This window comes from Tupaia chinensis, unplaced genomic scaffold, assembly GCF_000334495.1.
Source record: "Tupaia chinensis unplaced genomic scaffold, TupChi_1.0 Scaffold000023_1, whole genome shotgun sequence".
NCBI lineage: Eukaryota > Metazoa > Chordata > Mammalia > Scandentia > Tupaiidae > Tupaia > Tupaia belangeri.
The window spans coordinates 708,999-724,573 of NW_006159453.1; the positions used below are offsets into that span (position 1 = coordinate 708,999).

General features: G+C 38.7%; 1 protein-coding gene and 1 non-coding gene across 6 annotated transcripts in view; both read right to left on the reverse strand.

Annotated features, from left to right (window-relative positions):
- Window positions 1–15,575, reverse strand: part of MTF2 (metal response element binding transcription factor 2) — an 87,860-nt gene that overhangs the window by 33,502 nt on the left and 38,783 nt on the right. Inside the window, exons 2-7 of one of the 5 annotated variants that reach the window (XM_027770435.1) lie at window positions 11,841–11,857; window positions 11,659–11,760; window positions 11,458–11,539; window positions 3,253–3,348; window positions 2,919–3,019; window positions 2,391–2,539 (exon numbers count right to left, since the gene is read on the reverse strand). In XM_027770435.1, coding sequence (XP_027626236.1) covers window positions 2,391–2,539; window positions 2,919–3,019; window positions 3,253–3,328 — 326 coding nt within the window. In that variant the 5' untranslated portion in view covers window positions 3,329–3,348; window positions 11,458–11,539; window positions 11,659–11,760; window positions 11,841–11,857. Of the gene's footprint in view, window positions 1–2,390; window positions 2,540–2,918; window positions 3,020–3,252; window positions 3,349–3,970; window positions 4,010–11,457; window positions 11,540–11,658; window positions 11,858–15,575 lie in introns of those variants that run through there. The other 4 variants (XM_027770436.1, XM_006140143.2, XM_027770437.1 and 1 more) reach the window with 4 other exon arrangements.
- Window positions 2,195–2,270, reverse strand: LOC114007294 (small nucleolar RNA SNORD83). Its single transcript, XR_003548925.1, has one exon. It is a non-coding gene; the product is annotated as a small nucleolar RNA SNORD83 (small nucleolar RNA).

The following is a 15,575-nucleotide window of genomic DNA, read 5'->3' on the forward strand; positions in this document are numbered from 1 at the left end:
TCTGTCTGGCGAGCGCACGCACCCTATAGCAAAAAAAACTCTCAAAAAAATAATATATACAATTAAATATATTTTATATTTTAAATAGAATATATAGGAGAAAACAATAAGGTGTACTCTCTAAATCAGTACGTGAATAAAATCCTAACTTGATTCTAGAATTTAACCAAAATCTGTATCTTAACATCCTACGTAAATAGTATTTCATTTATCAGTTTCTAAATGGTCAAATACATTAAGTACAACATCCAATAAAACTAAGTACACCTCAAGGGCCAGCAAATGGCACACGTCACTGGATTCTCACATGGCTGACCACAGTACAAGTCCCAGACCTGGTGACTTTAAACTCAAACCAGCAGCGTGTGCGCGCACATGCACCCGCACCTAAGATCCCAGGAGGAGACTAAAAGAGGAGGAATGGGACGTGGCCATCCTGGGGGGTGTGGTGGATTTCTCACTTTCCCTCTCAATGTCTCTCTGTCTCTGGGAAGTGTTTAGGCCCTAAGGCAAAAACTTCTCAAAACAAAAATAATGAAATAAAAAATAAACTAAATTATAGTCCTAACATTAGGTCTCTGCAGTAAATATCCTCTCTCTAGATTATTTTATGACAAATACAAACAATTCATTTTAAATTACCAGAATAAGGGCCAGCAGGTGGCATGGTTAACCTTCTTGACTCTAACATGGTGGACCCTGGTTTGAGCCCCACACCCAGCAGCTTGAGGATCAAGCCTGGTGCATGCATACCCAAAATCCTAAGAGGAGAGTAAAGGAGAAGGGATTGCAGCAGAGTGCCCCCCCAACCCCCAGGGTGATTTCTAACTTTCCTTTTCTCTTGTCTTTCTCCAGAGAGCACAAAAGCCCTTTGGCAAAAATCCAAAAAGAAAAAGATTTCCAGAATAATTGAACTTTTGAAATGTGTCAATATAGGACCAGCAGGTGGCATGGTAGTTAAGGTGCTGAACACTTCCACATGGCCGACCACAATTCAAGTCCCAGACCTGGTGGTTTGCTTTCTCACTTTCCCCCTCTCTCTCTGGTCAAATTAAAATGAATGAATAAATAAATTAAATTTAATTTAAAAATAATTAAAAAAAAAAAAAAGAAATGTGTCAATATGATAAAAACTAGACAAGGGGCCAGCCCATGGCCTGGTGTGGTTAAGGTGGCTAGATCCTGCATGGCCAACCACACAGTTCAAGTCGCAAACCCAGATAAACCAGGCATGTGTGCACTTGTGCCCATAATCCTGAAAAGAGGGGGAAAAAGGAGGTGAAGAGACTGTAGCATGATCATGACCCATGGAGAGTGAGTTCTCATTCATTTTCCCACTCTATTTCTCTGTCTGTCTGTCTGTCTCTCTCTCTCTCTCTGGCATCCTCTGGCAAAATAAAACAAAAACAAAAAAAACAACAACTAGATGAGAATTTTTTTGGGTAAAAATAATGATAGTTTTCTTTATTGAGAATTTATTTTATTTTTTTAGATTTTTTGCCATAAGGCACATGTACTTGCTAAAAAGAACAGAGACAGAAAAAAAGTGAGAAAACACCCCCCCACCCCCCAAGGAGATTAGTTCCGCCACAATTCCTTCTCCTCCATTCTCCTCTCAGGATTCTGGATATGCAGATACACTCGCCCAGCATATTTTTCAGGCCACCAAGGTCCGGAACTCAAACTGCAGAGCCAGCAATGTGGGATCTAGCACTTTAACCACCAAGCCTACAATGCTAGTCTGATACTTTCTTTTCTTAAAATAAATAAATAAATAAATAAACCCCACAGATGGAAGACTTATCACTTGTGAATAGAGCCTTCACCACCATTTTTCCATTCCCACATTCTTCCCACTTTCCCTTGAACTAAGGAACTTTATCTTGGGGGGGGAAATGAACAGATACACAAAACATAAAAGCAAAAGGAAAATACAATATAATGGCAAAAGTGGTCCCAGGAGAAGCAGGTTAGGACAAAGGTTTCCAACAAAATTAGGATCAGAAGAGCAGAAACTAAGGAAGCGGCAGAAGATCAACTTACAAACCCCTGAGTTAACAACAGTGAAGAAGAGAGATCATGAAAAGCAGAATATGACTAATGACTTAAGGGAATAAAAAATGGAGATAAAAAGGGAATCCTGGAAAATCTTCAAAGGAACACCATGCTTTCCCTATAACCTCACAGTGTCGGCAGCCTTCAGTTAAGGGTGATTAGGTTAAAGTCATCACTGCACAAAGCATTCACTGCTCAAAATGAAAACATGTGGCATTGGTACTCTCATGCATTTCCAAGTCACTCTCACTCCTATACTATAATTAATAAGAAAAATAGACAATGTAAGCAAATAAAAATTACTTAAATGGGATTAAACAACTGTATTTACTTACTCTCCAGGGCCTCCACAATAGCAGTAACACTGCTGGACATTGGTTTTATGACCTGCATCCCATTCAAGGTCAGCCACACTATAGGGTAATGTCTGCTTCATGACTTGCAATGCTTTGGCATTTGGTCCTTTCTTAAGCGCACCACCCCTCTATATTAGAGGGAAAAAATTATTTGAAAAAGAGAAGGCTAAAATCTTAAACACAATTCTGTAATTTAAAAATGCCTCTGATACTTCTGAGGAAATTTTCATTCTAAACTTCTAGCATATCACAAGATGTTTGATGAATAATAATCTCTATTCTGCTGTCATTTCAGATTACTGCCCCGATTCCCATATTATTACCCTAAAGAACAAGACTAAGTTGCAAGTCACTTAGGCATCATTAATTAAACAATAACAGCACCTCCTTCTACCCAGTATTGATTGCTCACTTCATTCAAATAAGCTTTCAATGTACATATTCATTACGTTGATAGTGCCTTACAAATTCCATTTAGGGCTTTAGCCCAAAACACTTAAAAGATACCTTTGTCGTTGTTGCAAAAACACACTGTCGACAGAGCCATTTTTCATCTGAATCAATCACACTGGAATCAATATGAGGTGTGTGACACAACTGATGATATCCTTAATATCAAAAAAAGCATAAAGCAAATTCTATTTTATTAATAAATACTGTGATATAATCTCAAGAAGGCATATTAATATTATCGTTTCCTACATTAATATATTTGCAACTGATGAATAAACTTAGGGTAACAGCATCCCGATATAAAATATTCTTAGTCATTAACCTTCAACACAGGCACTTAGTATGCAACGAAACTTTTCTACAAGATTAAAAAAAAATCAGTATTTACCTTGACCACACTTATCACATATAACCATTTCATTAGGAGCTTCTGAATACTCTTCTTGACATATTGTACAGACCATTTCCCCACTTCCAGTGGCTCCTGAAATAGTTAAAGTGTACATTTTTAAAAAGTAATAAAGAATTCCACACAACAAAACTACTTTCATTACTCAGTGGGTAGCCCATATGGACAATGCTGTTTACTAATCATAATGCTTCACAAGGCAAAGTACTGTAAGTAAAATATTATCTCTCTGTTCTCTGTATTTTTCCCATCTTTAACTTAAAATTAACCTCTCTACATTCATAATTTACTCTGCATTTTTGAAGAGAACATAATATAAATTGCTCTCAGACAGTTCCCCTTACCACTCATACCTAAAATTCCCATTTTCAGGGGTGAGGGTAAAGGATGGGAAAGGTTTTGTGAATACTAGAGCTATTCTCCAGAATACACATCTACCTATGTACATATATTCACTCATCTTACACATTAGTACCTTAAGACTAAAGGAAAGGGACAAGGAAGGTATATAAATAACCCCTTTCTCTTTGCATTCAGAGCATTCATTTTTATTTATTAATTCATGAAAGAGGCTGAACACCAATTATTTAATCACTACCATCTAAAATGTGGAAATGTGATATCTAACAATGTACCCTAATGAAATCCCATTTTAACAAAAGTTGGGGGTTCTACAGTTATTAATTATATTTTTTACCTGAACAAGTAAATCATTTCTTCCTTAAACATTTTTATTCTAAAAAAAAATCATTACACAAAATTTAGAATACAATTTTACCACCCTAATACAACTATTTTCAATATTCTTTTTTTGCCTATTTCAGTATAGTAAAAAGCATAATGAACAGTTTATTCACATACCAACAAGTAAAATGCTATGGGTCAAGCATTATGCTAGGCTCCTGATATATTTTATTTAATTCTACAACTAACTTATTACATAAATAGCCTATTCTTGGAGAAGAATTGAGGCTCAGATAGATAAAAGTAACTAATTCACAGATCCTCACTTAGAAAGTATCAAGGTTGGCATTAATAGCCAGATGTGCTAGAATTCATGTACTTTCCACCACAAGAATTTTTTTGTTTTTGTTTTTTTTTTAGAGAGAAATTTTTGCTACAGGGCACATGTACTCACTGGAGAGACAGAGATACAGAGAGCCAGAAAGTGAGAAATAATCCCCCCAGGGGGGATGGTAAGTACTTCTCCATTCTTCTCTGGAGATTTTTGGATACACACACCCAATGTGAGTTTTAAGCTGCTAGGTCCAGGACTTGAACCACAACTGACTAGGTGGCTGTCCAGCAACATAACCTTTACACCATCTGGTGTTCCCCAAGATGCTTCTTTTTATTAACACTATGTAATTTTCCTATCAAAAACATTTCTCCCATAGCCAGTTTTCGAAAATAACTTCTCTGATATTATTCCATCATAATCCATCTATGGAAAGAACCAAATTAACAGCAAGACTACTCTATTTTTGGACATTGTGGTAATCAATTTTTCTTGTCTGTTTTATTTTTTGTAGTTTTGGTCTCTTACGCTCTCTCCTGCCCTGTTTGCTTCCTGGTACATCTGATAGAGCATGGCATCTCCCACACCTTCTGAGTTTATGGCTCCAATCGAAACTAAATACTCAGACTGAGTCCTGGACCTCTCAGTCCAAATATGCAATTCCCTGGAAAAGGAGTGATAGTCCCAGTCTGGAGCAGGTGTTTGATTTGACTTCTACTGTAATTGCACAGACTAGAGAGGAAGAAGGCAGTTTGTAACAAAAGGGGGCGCTGGTCCAACAAACAATATGTATTCACCACAGGAAACAATACCAAAGAAGCTGAGAATTACCCTTAATGTATGAAATCCAAGTATATCTTTTTTTTTCTTCGAATAGTACATGCACTTGCCAGAGAGAGAGAGGGAGAGAGAGAGGGAGAAAGAGATGGAGGGAAAGGGAGAAATCACCCTCAGGGGGATGGCCATGCCAAAATTCTTTCTCCTTTATCTGCCTTCGTGATTTGGGGCACGCATGCGCACATGCCCAGCATTATTTTCAGGCTGATTAATCCAGGACTTGAACTGCAGTCGACTATCTGGGATCCAGTACCTTAACCACCACACCACCTGCTATCCCCCAAGTATATCCTTTTTATAATCGAATTTACAAGAGCCTTCCTATTCAGCTTAGTGATTTTCTATAGTCTTCCTTACTCTAAATGCAATTGACAAGAAAGTCTTGGCTATTTCCTCTTTGAAAAAACAAATTTTCTGTTTTAAAATAAAACTACAGCAAACATTTTTATCTAGGTATTCTTATTTCTGAATTATTATTTTTTCTTTCTTCTTTTTTTTTTTTTTTGAGAGGTTTTTGCTATAGGACGCATGCGCTCGCCAGAAAGAGAGAGAGAGAGACAAAGAAATAGAAAGTGAGATATCACCCCCTAGTGGGATGGCCACACTGCAATGCCTTCTCCTCCATTCTCCTCTCAGGATCTTGGGCACGCACGCACGCATGCCCGGCGTGAGTTTAAGCCACCAGGTCCAGGACTCGAACCACAGTTAATAACATGGGAGTCCAGTGACATAGCCATTACACTTACTGCTGGTCCCTGAATTATTTCTTTTTAATTAACTATTAGAAGTGGATCTGTTGAATAGGCTAAAGAGTCAATATAAACACTTTCATGCATTTCATGCAAATGCTAAAGTATTAACCAGAGATACTACATTGCAACCAGCAACACAGGAATGTATCATTTCAGAAACTAAAATAGCATTAGGTGTTTAAATTGATGCTATCATTTAGATTATATCGTCCCCTAAAAGACTCATATGTTAAAAATTGGGTGCTATTGTGAAGGGATTAAAAGGATGGAGATAGGGCCAGAAATTGAGGGTAGTTTCCCCTCAAGGGGTAATTTCTCTCTTTCTCTCTTACTTTTTCTGTCTCTCTCTGGTAAGTGTATGTACTCTATAGCAAAAAAAATAAAAAAAAAAAAGAAAAGTGGAAACATAATCCAACTATAGTGTTGAGAAATGCAGTTTGTGGGAGGTGATTAGGATTAAGGTAACCATGGAGGGGCCCTAAAATGAATCGCGGCAGCTAAATAAGGAGAAAGAATGACAGACATGGACACCGACACAGGAGCTCTTGCTCTCTTCTCATTATGTGTACTCTTTGTCACCCTGAAGACTCTGCACAGAGTTCCCACAGCAAGAAGGCCCTCATATGATGTGACCCCTGGAGCTCGGACTTTCAAACTGTCAGCTGAATATACTTCTAATCACCTAATTTCAGGTATATAGTTACTAAACAAGATAGAATGAATGGGAACAATTAAAAACCCTCTTAGGGACAGCCCAATAGCACAGTATTAAGGCAGCTGATCCCATACGGACAAGTGCAGTTTGAATTCCAGGAACAAAGGCTTAAAAAACATGCCAGGTGTGTGTGTTTGTGTGCCCAAAGTCCTGGTAGGAATGAGAAATGGAAGGAAAAAGATCTCAACATGACCAGACCCACTGGGAGTGCTTTCTTTCCCTCTCTCTGAAGAGTACACTCACTCTCTGGCAAATAGACATTAACCCAACAAAACCTTTGGATATATGTAATGGTCTTAACATGATATTTATTTCCCTGCTGTAACATGCATTTGACTACTCACATAATTATATATATTTCCTTATTTATGCAAACTTTTTAAAAGAATCTTATTTGATAAATAGAATTAATTTGTGACATCATTTTGATATGTATCTATTATTAAATTTCATATAAAGGGAGAAAACTAAAGCTACTCTCCAAGTGAAATTTGTCATAATGCTGTTTTCAGATTCACTTATTTACTTCTGTATCAACTGTAAATTTCATTCATGCTATATTCTGGGTTCTACAAAAAGTTAAATAGCCACGGGACAATCCGTTTTAATTCTAGAGACAGTATAAAGAGCCAGTGAACAACCACAGACCACTAAATTCATATTACAGATGGGGCACTTATTATTGGACAGGATTCCTCACTTTCTGTCTCTACATAGCATTAGCTTCCTTTTTTCTGTCACTTACAAAAGGAAAGAAGGGAGAGAAAGGACAAAAAGACAAAAAAGGCCAATCTATATTAAACCCATAGGAGCCTCTAAATATAAAAAAGCTAAAAGAGACAAATAGCTAACAGAAGGGAGATTAAAAAAAACCAACATAACACGTTTCAGTCCCACTAGAAAAACAATCACGTTTATAAAATAAGGAAAAAGAAATAATTCTGTATGCAGGGTAATAAGATTTGCTTAATATTACTATTGTTGGAGAACTTTTTTATATTTTATCATTGTCATAGGGTGAGTACACCCACGAGAGAGAGAGAGAGAGAAAACACCTGACAATGGCGCAAAATCATGTCACAATCCCTTTCCCGACATTTCTCCATCCAGCTGGGGTTTTAGGCACACACACAGACGAACCCAGTGTATTTTTCAAGGTGCTAGGATTGAGATTCAAACAGTGGTCAGTCATGTGAAATCCATCATCCTAGGCCTATACGCCAATGGGCTGGCTTGATCACCTATCGCTTTCAATCTTATGAGTCTTTTCTTACAGATCCCTCAATTTCATTAAGATTTAAGACATAATTTTAGTCCTTTAAAATGATCAGTCCCAAGAGCTACAAAAAGTTTCTCTAGAGGGACCATCCGGTGACATGGTGGTTAAGAGCACTGGACTCCCACATGGCCAACTGTGGTCCTGGATCTGGTGGCTTGCTTTCTCACTTTCTCTCTCTTTCTCTAATTCTGTTCCTCTCTGGTCAAATTACAATAACTAACTAAATGAATGAATAAATTACTACATAAATCTAAAAAATAATTTTTTAAAAGAAAGTTTCTCTAGAGAAACATTTTACTAGGGGCTGACCCCAAAACACAACAGTTAACTGCTATGCATAGGGAGCCAATCATACATGGCCAACCATGGTTTTCAATTCTGGCCCTGGCAACTTAAAAAATATACGTGCACGTCCATACATGCCCCAAATCCGGATGGAATGGAAAAATCAAAGAAAAAGGGTTACGTACAGCAGGACTACTGGAGAGTATGCTCTCTCCTTCCTTACTGGTGAGCACATATGCCCTCTGCAATTAAAATAAAAAAGAAAAGGCATGGTGGTTAAGGTCGCTGGACTCCCACATGGGTGGCCACAGTTCAAGTCCCGGACCTGGTAGTTTGCTTGCTCTCGCTCGCTCTCTCTCTCTCTCTCTCTCTCTCTCCCTCCCTCCCTCTACAGTCAAATTAAAATAAATAAAGTTGAATAAAATAATTCTTTAAAAAAAGAGAGAGGGAGAAAGAAACATTTACTAGATTAATAGCTATTGAGTTCCCTACCTAAACCCTGAGTACCAACTATATAGATGGTAAATAAAACACTTTTGTGGAGCCGGCAGGTGGCATGGGGGATATGGGTGCTGGACTCCCATGTGGCCAACACAGTTTGAGTCCCAGAACTGGCAGCTTACTTTCTCACTCACTCTCTATTTCTCTCTGGGTCAAGTTAAAATAAATGGATAAAGATAAACAAAATAATTTTTTAAAAATCTTTTTTTTAAATCACAAGTGGGCATGTGTGTGAGGGAGACAGAGAGAGAAAAGGCACACCCCCAAAGGTATGCAGTCACATTACAATCCCTCCTCCTATATTCATCCTGTTAGGATTTTCCACACACATGCACACACACCTGGTGTTTCTCAAGTCACCACGGCCAGGATTTGAATTGCTGTCACTGATAAGGGATCCAACTCCCTTAGCCAATAGGCTTCAGGACTGTTCCAACACTTAATTCCTTTACCAAAAGTGTTTTATTTTTAGATTTTTTTTTATACGGTACATGCGCTTGCCAGAGAAAGAGAGACAGAGAGGCAGAAAGCAAGAAATCTCCCCCAGGAGGGATGACCACGCCACAATTCCTTCTCCATTCTCCTCTTGGGATTTTGGGCACACATGCACATGGCGTACGTTTTCAGCCATGGATCCATGACTCAAACCGCAGTCAACTACATGGGAGTCCAGTGATGTCATCATTATGTCATCTGTTGGTCCTAAACAAAACTTGTTGTATTCTATCAGTACCATTAGAAGTGAAATCAAGCAAAAGAATACAGCAGTAACCTACCATAAAGTATCACTTGAAATTCGAATACAAAGGGCCAACAGGTGGCATGGTGGCTAAGGGCGCTGGACTCCCTTATGGCCGACCACAGTTCAAGTCCCAGATCTGGCGGTTTTCTCTCTCCCTCAGTCTCCCCTTCTCTGGTCAAATTTAAATACATAAATAAAGTAATTCTTAAAAAAAAAAAAAAAAAAAAGAGAGACAAGTGATTGTATGTTGCTGACACCTAACATAATGCAATGTTCTACTTACTTGCTGATTGTATAATTAGTATACAAATTGCTTGAAGTATTATACCTCCTTTATTTTTTACAATGTTCAGGTCCTTTACTTCAATGAAAAGGCAAGTTAATAGGCTTTAGTGTTAAATTTGTTTCTTGTATGTCTAAATTCTCCCACATTTCCTGTTTGTTTTGTGTGTGTATGTGCATGTGTGCTGCTTTCTATCTGAACTGCCTCCCACTTATCTCCACTCAATACAAAACCCAACCACCAATTTTATTTTAGAGGTATTGACCTTTTAGGGTGAAAAGTTAAGTCTCTTTCCCACAAGGGGAGACATAAAAAACAGGTCAGGGGCCTGCTCCATAGTCTAGTGGTTAAGGGAGTCAGATCCCACATGGTCGATCATGGTTCGAATTCTGGTTGTCAGTGGTTTAAAAAATATACTGGGCACATATGCATGCATGCCCAAATCCTGACAAGACAGAGATGTGGAAGAGAAGGGATTACAACATAATCACAACCCAGGGTATGCTTTGTCCTTCTATGCCTCTCTCTAGCAATTAAAAAATGAAACAAGGAGCCAGGAGGTAGTGTAGTGGTTAAGGCACTGGACTCCCACGTGGCCAACTGTGGTTTAAGTCCTGACCTGGCAGTCTGAAACTCATGCATGGAATGTGCATGTGCATGCCCAAAATCTCCAGAGGAGATTATGGTGTGCCCATCTCCCACTGGGGGTGATTTCTCACTTTCTCTCCCCTCTCTCCACTCACTTTCTGTCTCTTGGGTGAGCACAAGCACCCTATAGCAAAAAATAAACAAACAGGGCCAGCAGGTAGCACAGAAGCTAAGATGGCTGAATACTACATGGCCAATGGTACAGCTGAATCCAGACCTGGTGGCTTGAGAATCACTCAGGCACATGATTCTGCCCAAAATCCTGAGAAACTAATGGATCTCTCTCTCTCTCTCTCCCCACCGCCCCCAGCAAGTCCATGTACAAGTCCTATAATAAACTACCAAAAAACGAAACGAAGCAAATACAAGTCTTAGTTCAGGCCAATTAACCTAGCAAAAAAAGAAACAAAAAACAACAAACAAACAAACAAAAACAGTGGGGCTTGCATAAGCTGCAAAATTATATAAATTCTTAATAAAGATTTGCACTTTCTATAAATGTTAATACTATGCATGAAAGAGATATCTGGAAAAACATTTTTAGCAGATTCAAAGGGTATATAACAATTATAATAACAGAATTAATCACAAGAAACAATAACCAAACCAATGCATACCTATATATTTTAACTTTCACCCAAAATATCCCCATTTCCCCCATAAATATTTCTAAGCCACTCTTCTTAATAAATCTTTCTAGTACTCTAAGTCACTGCATTATGTCCTAATTTCCCAAATCACCTGGCAAATAGCTTGCTCTCAACATTCACTTTCTACACTGCTTTATACTAATATAGGCATTTTAACAGTTAAATTGAATTCCTAACTCATATAAGCAGCTAAAAATTTTTCTTCGTAGTTCTTAGAAGGTCCATTTCAATAGGTATGAATGAGTGATACATGTGTCCTCTACGCCATCTCTATCCTAAGAGAATATTCTTGTCTTTTTATGGTTTATAATATAGGTTACAACTCATTGAAGGCTGTGACTTTTTTAACCTCTTTCCAAAAGTGATACTAACTTATCTTAATAAACTGTATTCAACAGACAACACCAAGAAATAAAAACTTGAAGGAAATTAAATTTCAATATAAATCATTTTTAAGAGAATACTAGCACCTGCCTGTTTGAATGTCCTTCCAGAGAACCCAGGACTTAGAACTGTCTTCAAATATGATGAAGCAGCTCTGTTTCAATATGTTTATCTGCAATACAAGGAAAACTTATGATGATCTCTTAAAATTAAAAATACAATGTTATACTTAAGAATATTACAAATTTACTGGAAAAACATCAAAATACATCTTATATTAAAGTAACTTGCCTTTTTGATAGTTCCAAGATAAAATAAGCCATCTGACCATCTAGCTAGGACATCCTGACCCTCTTCAAATTTACATGCTGGTTTTTTGGTTTTATGTCCATCCTGTAAAGACAGCTTGGTCAAGGATGTTGGGGTCTTTTGGTTTCGACGTAAAGGAGACCGCTTGTGGACCAGTGAATTACCTGCCCCTGTAGAGTCTCTGTTTGGGAATAAAAGACCATATATAAGGCTTACAAAACTCAATTTTAAACCAATGATATATTTCATATGTTGACCAAAAATATGAGTTGTTAAAAATATTAAACTGAGGGAAACTATAATAAGTACTTTAAATAAAAAATACTCTCCAATGTTTAAAATAAAATGATAGCAATTTTCAATATTCATTCCCTGTCTACCCTAAATGAAGCCAATACTGAGCAATCACTCCAAGGTAACACATTAAGGACAGCTGCATCAAAACAGCTCTATGTAGAGGCAAAAAAAAAAAAAAAAGCCATGGTTATTAGCAAAGGATGCCTTGAATCTCAGGAGTGGGTTTAGGTAAAAAGTGGTTCAGCACTGTGCATTGGAACCTGTATCACATATGACTGTCACTGGTTCAATTCTTGCCTCTGGTAGTTTGAAAATTACACTGGGTGGGGCCCACAGGTGGCATGGTGGTTAAGATGCTGGACTGCCACTTGGCTGATCACAGTGTGCCTAAGATCCTGATAGGTTGGAAAATGAAGGAAACAGAACTATAGCCCTGTTGGGGGAGGGGGGATGCTTTCTCACTTTTTCTGTCTTTGGTGAGCACATGTTTGCTTTAATAATTTATAAACAATAATACACAAAAATTTTAAATTAATAAAAAGTAAATTAAAGGCCCAGTCACTGTGGAGCAGGTAGTAGTGTGCCACTGCATGATTCTGGAGCCATGTGGGAAGGCCCCAAGTTCAGATCTCAGGTTAACCTGAACACACACAGGCATTCTAGTGTTCATGCCTGACTAAGCAGACTAGGAGAAGGACCATGGTGTGGTGGGATTCTATCAGGGCCCACCCCAAGACCCCAAAATGAATGAACAGTGAGTTAAATTTTAATCTCTTGATTTTGCCACATGCAGTTAAGGCACACTAACCAGTGACTTTGGGGAGTAGCTGGGTATATATACACACTCAAAGGAAGGGCGGTCATGACCCTCTCCCTGTGGGAAATCACTTCTAACCTGAGCCTTTTTAATCATTGGGAGTGTATCACAATCCTTCAAATATTCAGATTGAAGGTTAGAAAAAAAGAGGGACCACCAATTTCACACAATCACTCCACTGAACAGTGTATTTACTTCTTTTAAGCAAAAGACCCAAAATTATACACTGCAAAATTACATTATAAATTATGTATTGTTTGTTTCATAAACAGTATAGCATACCACCACCAACTTTCTTTCTTTTTTTTTTTTAAGAGGTTTTTTGCTATAGGGCGCGTGCACTCGCCAGACAGAGAGAGACAGAAAGCGAGAAATCACCCCCCCCCGGGGGGATGGCCACACCGCAATCCCTTCTCCTCCACTCTCCTCTTGGGATCTTGGGCACGTGCGCACACGCTCCTGGCGTGAGTTTAAGCCACCGGGTCCAGGACGCGAACCACAGTCGACTACATGGGAGTCCAGCGACATAGCCATTACGCTAACTGCTCGTCCTGCCAACAACTTTCTTAATGGTAACACAGCACTGTTTGTTTTTACTTATCCAATTTAAATTTTTCTGTTTCGTTTTGTATTATTTTTTAAGAATTATTTTATTAACTTTATTTATTTATTTTAATTTGATCAGAGAGGGACAGAGAGAGAGTAAAGTGAGAAAGCAAGTCACTGGGTCCAGGCCAGCCATGTGGGAGTCCAGTGCCCTTAACCACCATGCCACCATGCCTGCCTCCCAGTTAAATACACAATGACAAGCAGAATTAGGCGATAATCCTAAAATAACAGGAAAGTTAAGAAAATGTAAGGAGCCAGAAGTTGGCATGGTGATTAAGGTATTGGATTCCCACATGGCTAACCATGGTTTGAGTCCCGCACCTAACAGCTTGCTTTCTCGCTTTCCCTTTCTCTCTCTCTGTTTCTTCCTGGTCGAATTAAAAAATAACAACAAATGTAATTTAAATAAATAAATCTTTTTTGAAAAAGAAAGACAATGGGAAAGGAAAAAAGATTTCAAAACTTAAGAATCAGAAATGTCAACACCTGGGGCCAGTAAGAGGCATGGTAGTTGAGACACCAATGGTTGACTGCAGTTTGAGTCCTGAACCCACCAGCTGGCTTTCTCTTTCTCTCTTTCTGTGTTTCTGTCTGGTGAATACATATGCCCAATAGCAAATTTTTAAAAACAGTAATAAAAATAATTTAAAAAATAAATTAAATAATTAAAAAAAATAACACCTAAAAAACGCACAATTCTGGGAACGGCTATTATATGTTATTAAATGGACACACTTAAAAGACATTACGGTAAGTAAAGTAAACCAGATAAAAAGGAGAACTATTATATAACCCCATTTATATTGGGTACCTAAAGCAGTCAAAATCATAGAAATGGAAACTAGAATAGTGGTAGCTAGAATGAGCAGGGAACAGGGAGTTAATGTTTAATGGGTTGAGTTTACATTTTAAAGGTACCTGAGGGGGGCCAGCAGGTGGCATGGTGGTTAAGGCCACTCCTGGACTGTGGTTTGAGTCCCAGACCTGGCGGCTTGCTTTCTCACTTTCCCTCCCTCACTCTCTCTCTCTTTCGCTCACATTCTGTCCCTCTCTGGTCAAATTAAAATTAAATAAATAAATAAAGTTAAATAAAGTAATACATTAAAAAAAAAAGATACCTCGAGGGACCAGCAGTTAGCATAATGGCTATGTTGCTGGACTCCCATGTAGTCGACCGCAGTACGAGTCCTGGACCCAGTGGCTTAAACTCACGCCGGGCATGTGTGCATGCGTGCGTGCCCAAGATCCCAAGAGGAGAATGGAGGAGAAGGGACTGCAGGGTGTCCATCTCCTCTGGGGAGTGATTTCTCGCTTTCTGTCTCTCTGTCTCTGTCTTTCTGGTGAGCGTACGCACCCTATAGCAAATACCTCTCAAAAAAAAAAAAAAAAGGATACCTCGGGAAAAAAAGAAAAAAAACAACTGGGGATCAGGAGATGGCATAATGGTTACATCACCGGACTCCCACATAACCTACAGTGGTTTGAGTCCTAAACCTGGCAGCTTGAAATTCACGTCGGGCATGTGTTCATGTGTGCCCCAAATCCCAAGAGAACAGTGGAGGGAGGAGAAGGGATTGCGGAGTGGCCATCATCTAGGGGAGTGATTTCTCACTTTCTGTCTCTCCATCTCTGTTTCTGCAGTGAATGCATGCACCCTATAGCAAAAATCTCTCTTAAGAAATAAAAAAGATACCATACCAAATTTCCTGAAGAACATGAATCTATACATCCAAACTCAACAAACACTAATTAGAATAATTGCAAAGATCTAAACACAGTCACATTGTAGCATATATACTATCATAAAAAGAAAAAAATCTTAAAAGCAACAAGAGAAAAATAAATGATCACTTACAAGGAAACCAGTAAGATTAACATTTGATTCTACCTGGAAACAACAAATGTCAAAAGGCACTGGGGGGAACCAGCAGTTAGCGTAATGGCTATGTCGCTGGACTCCCACGTAGTCGACCGTGGTTCGCGTCCTGGACCCGGTGGCTTAAAATTCATGCTGAGCGCGTGTGCGTGCGTGCCCAAGATCCCGAGAGGAGAATGGAGGAGAAGGGATTGCGGTGTGACCATCCCGGCGTGACCATACCCCCTGGGGGGTGATTTCTCGCTTTCTGTCTCTATGTCTCTCTCTGTCTGTCTGGTGAGCACACGTGCCCTATGGAGA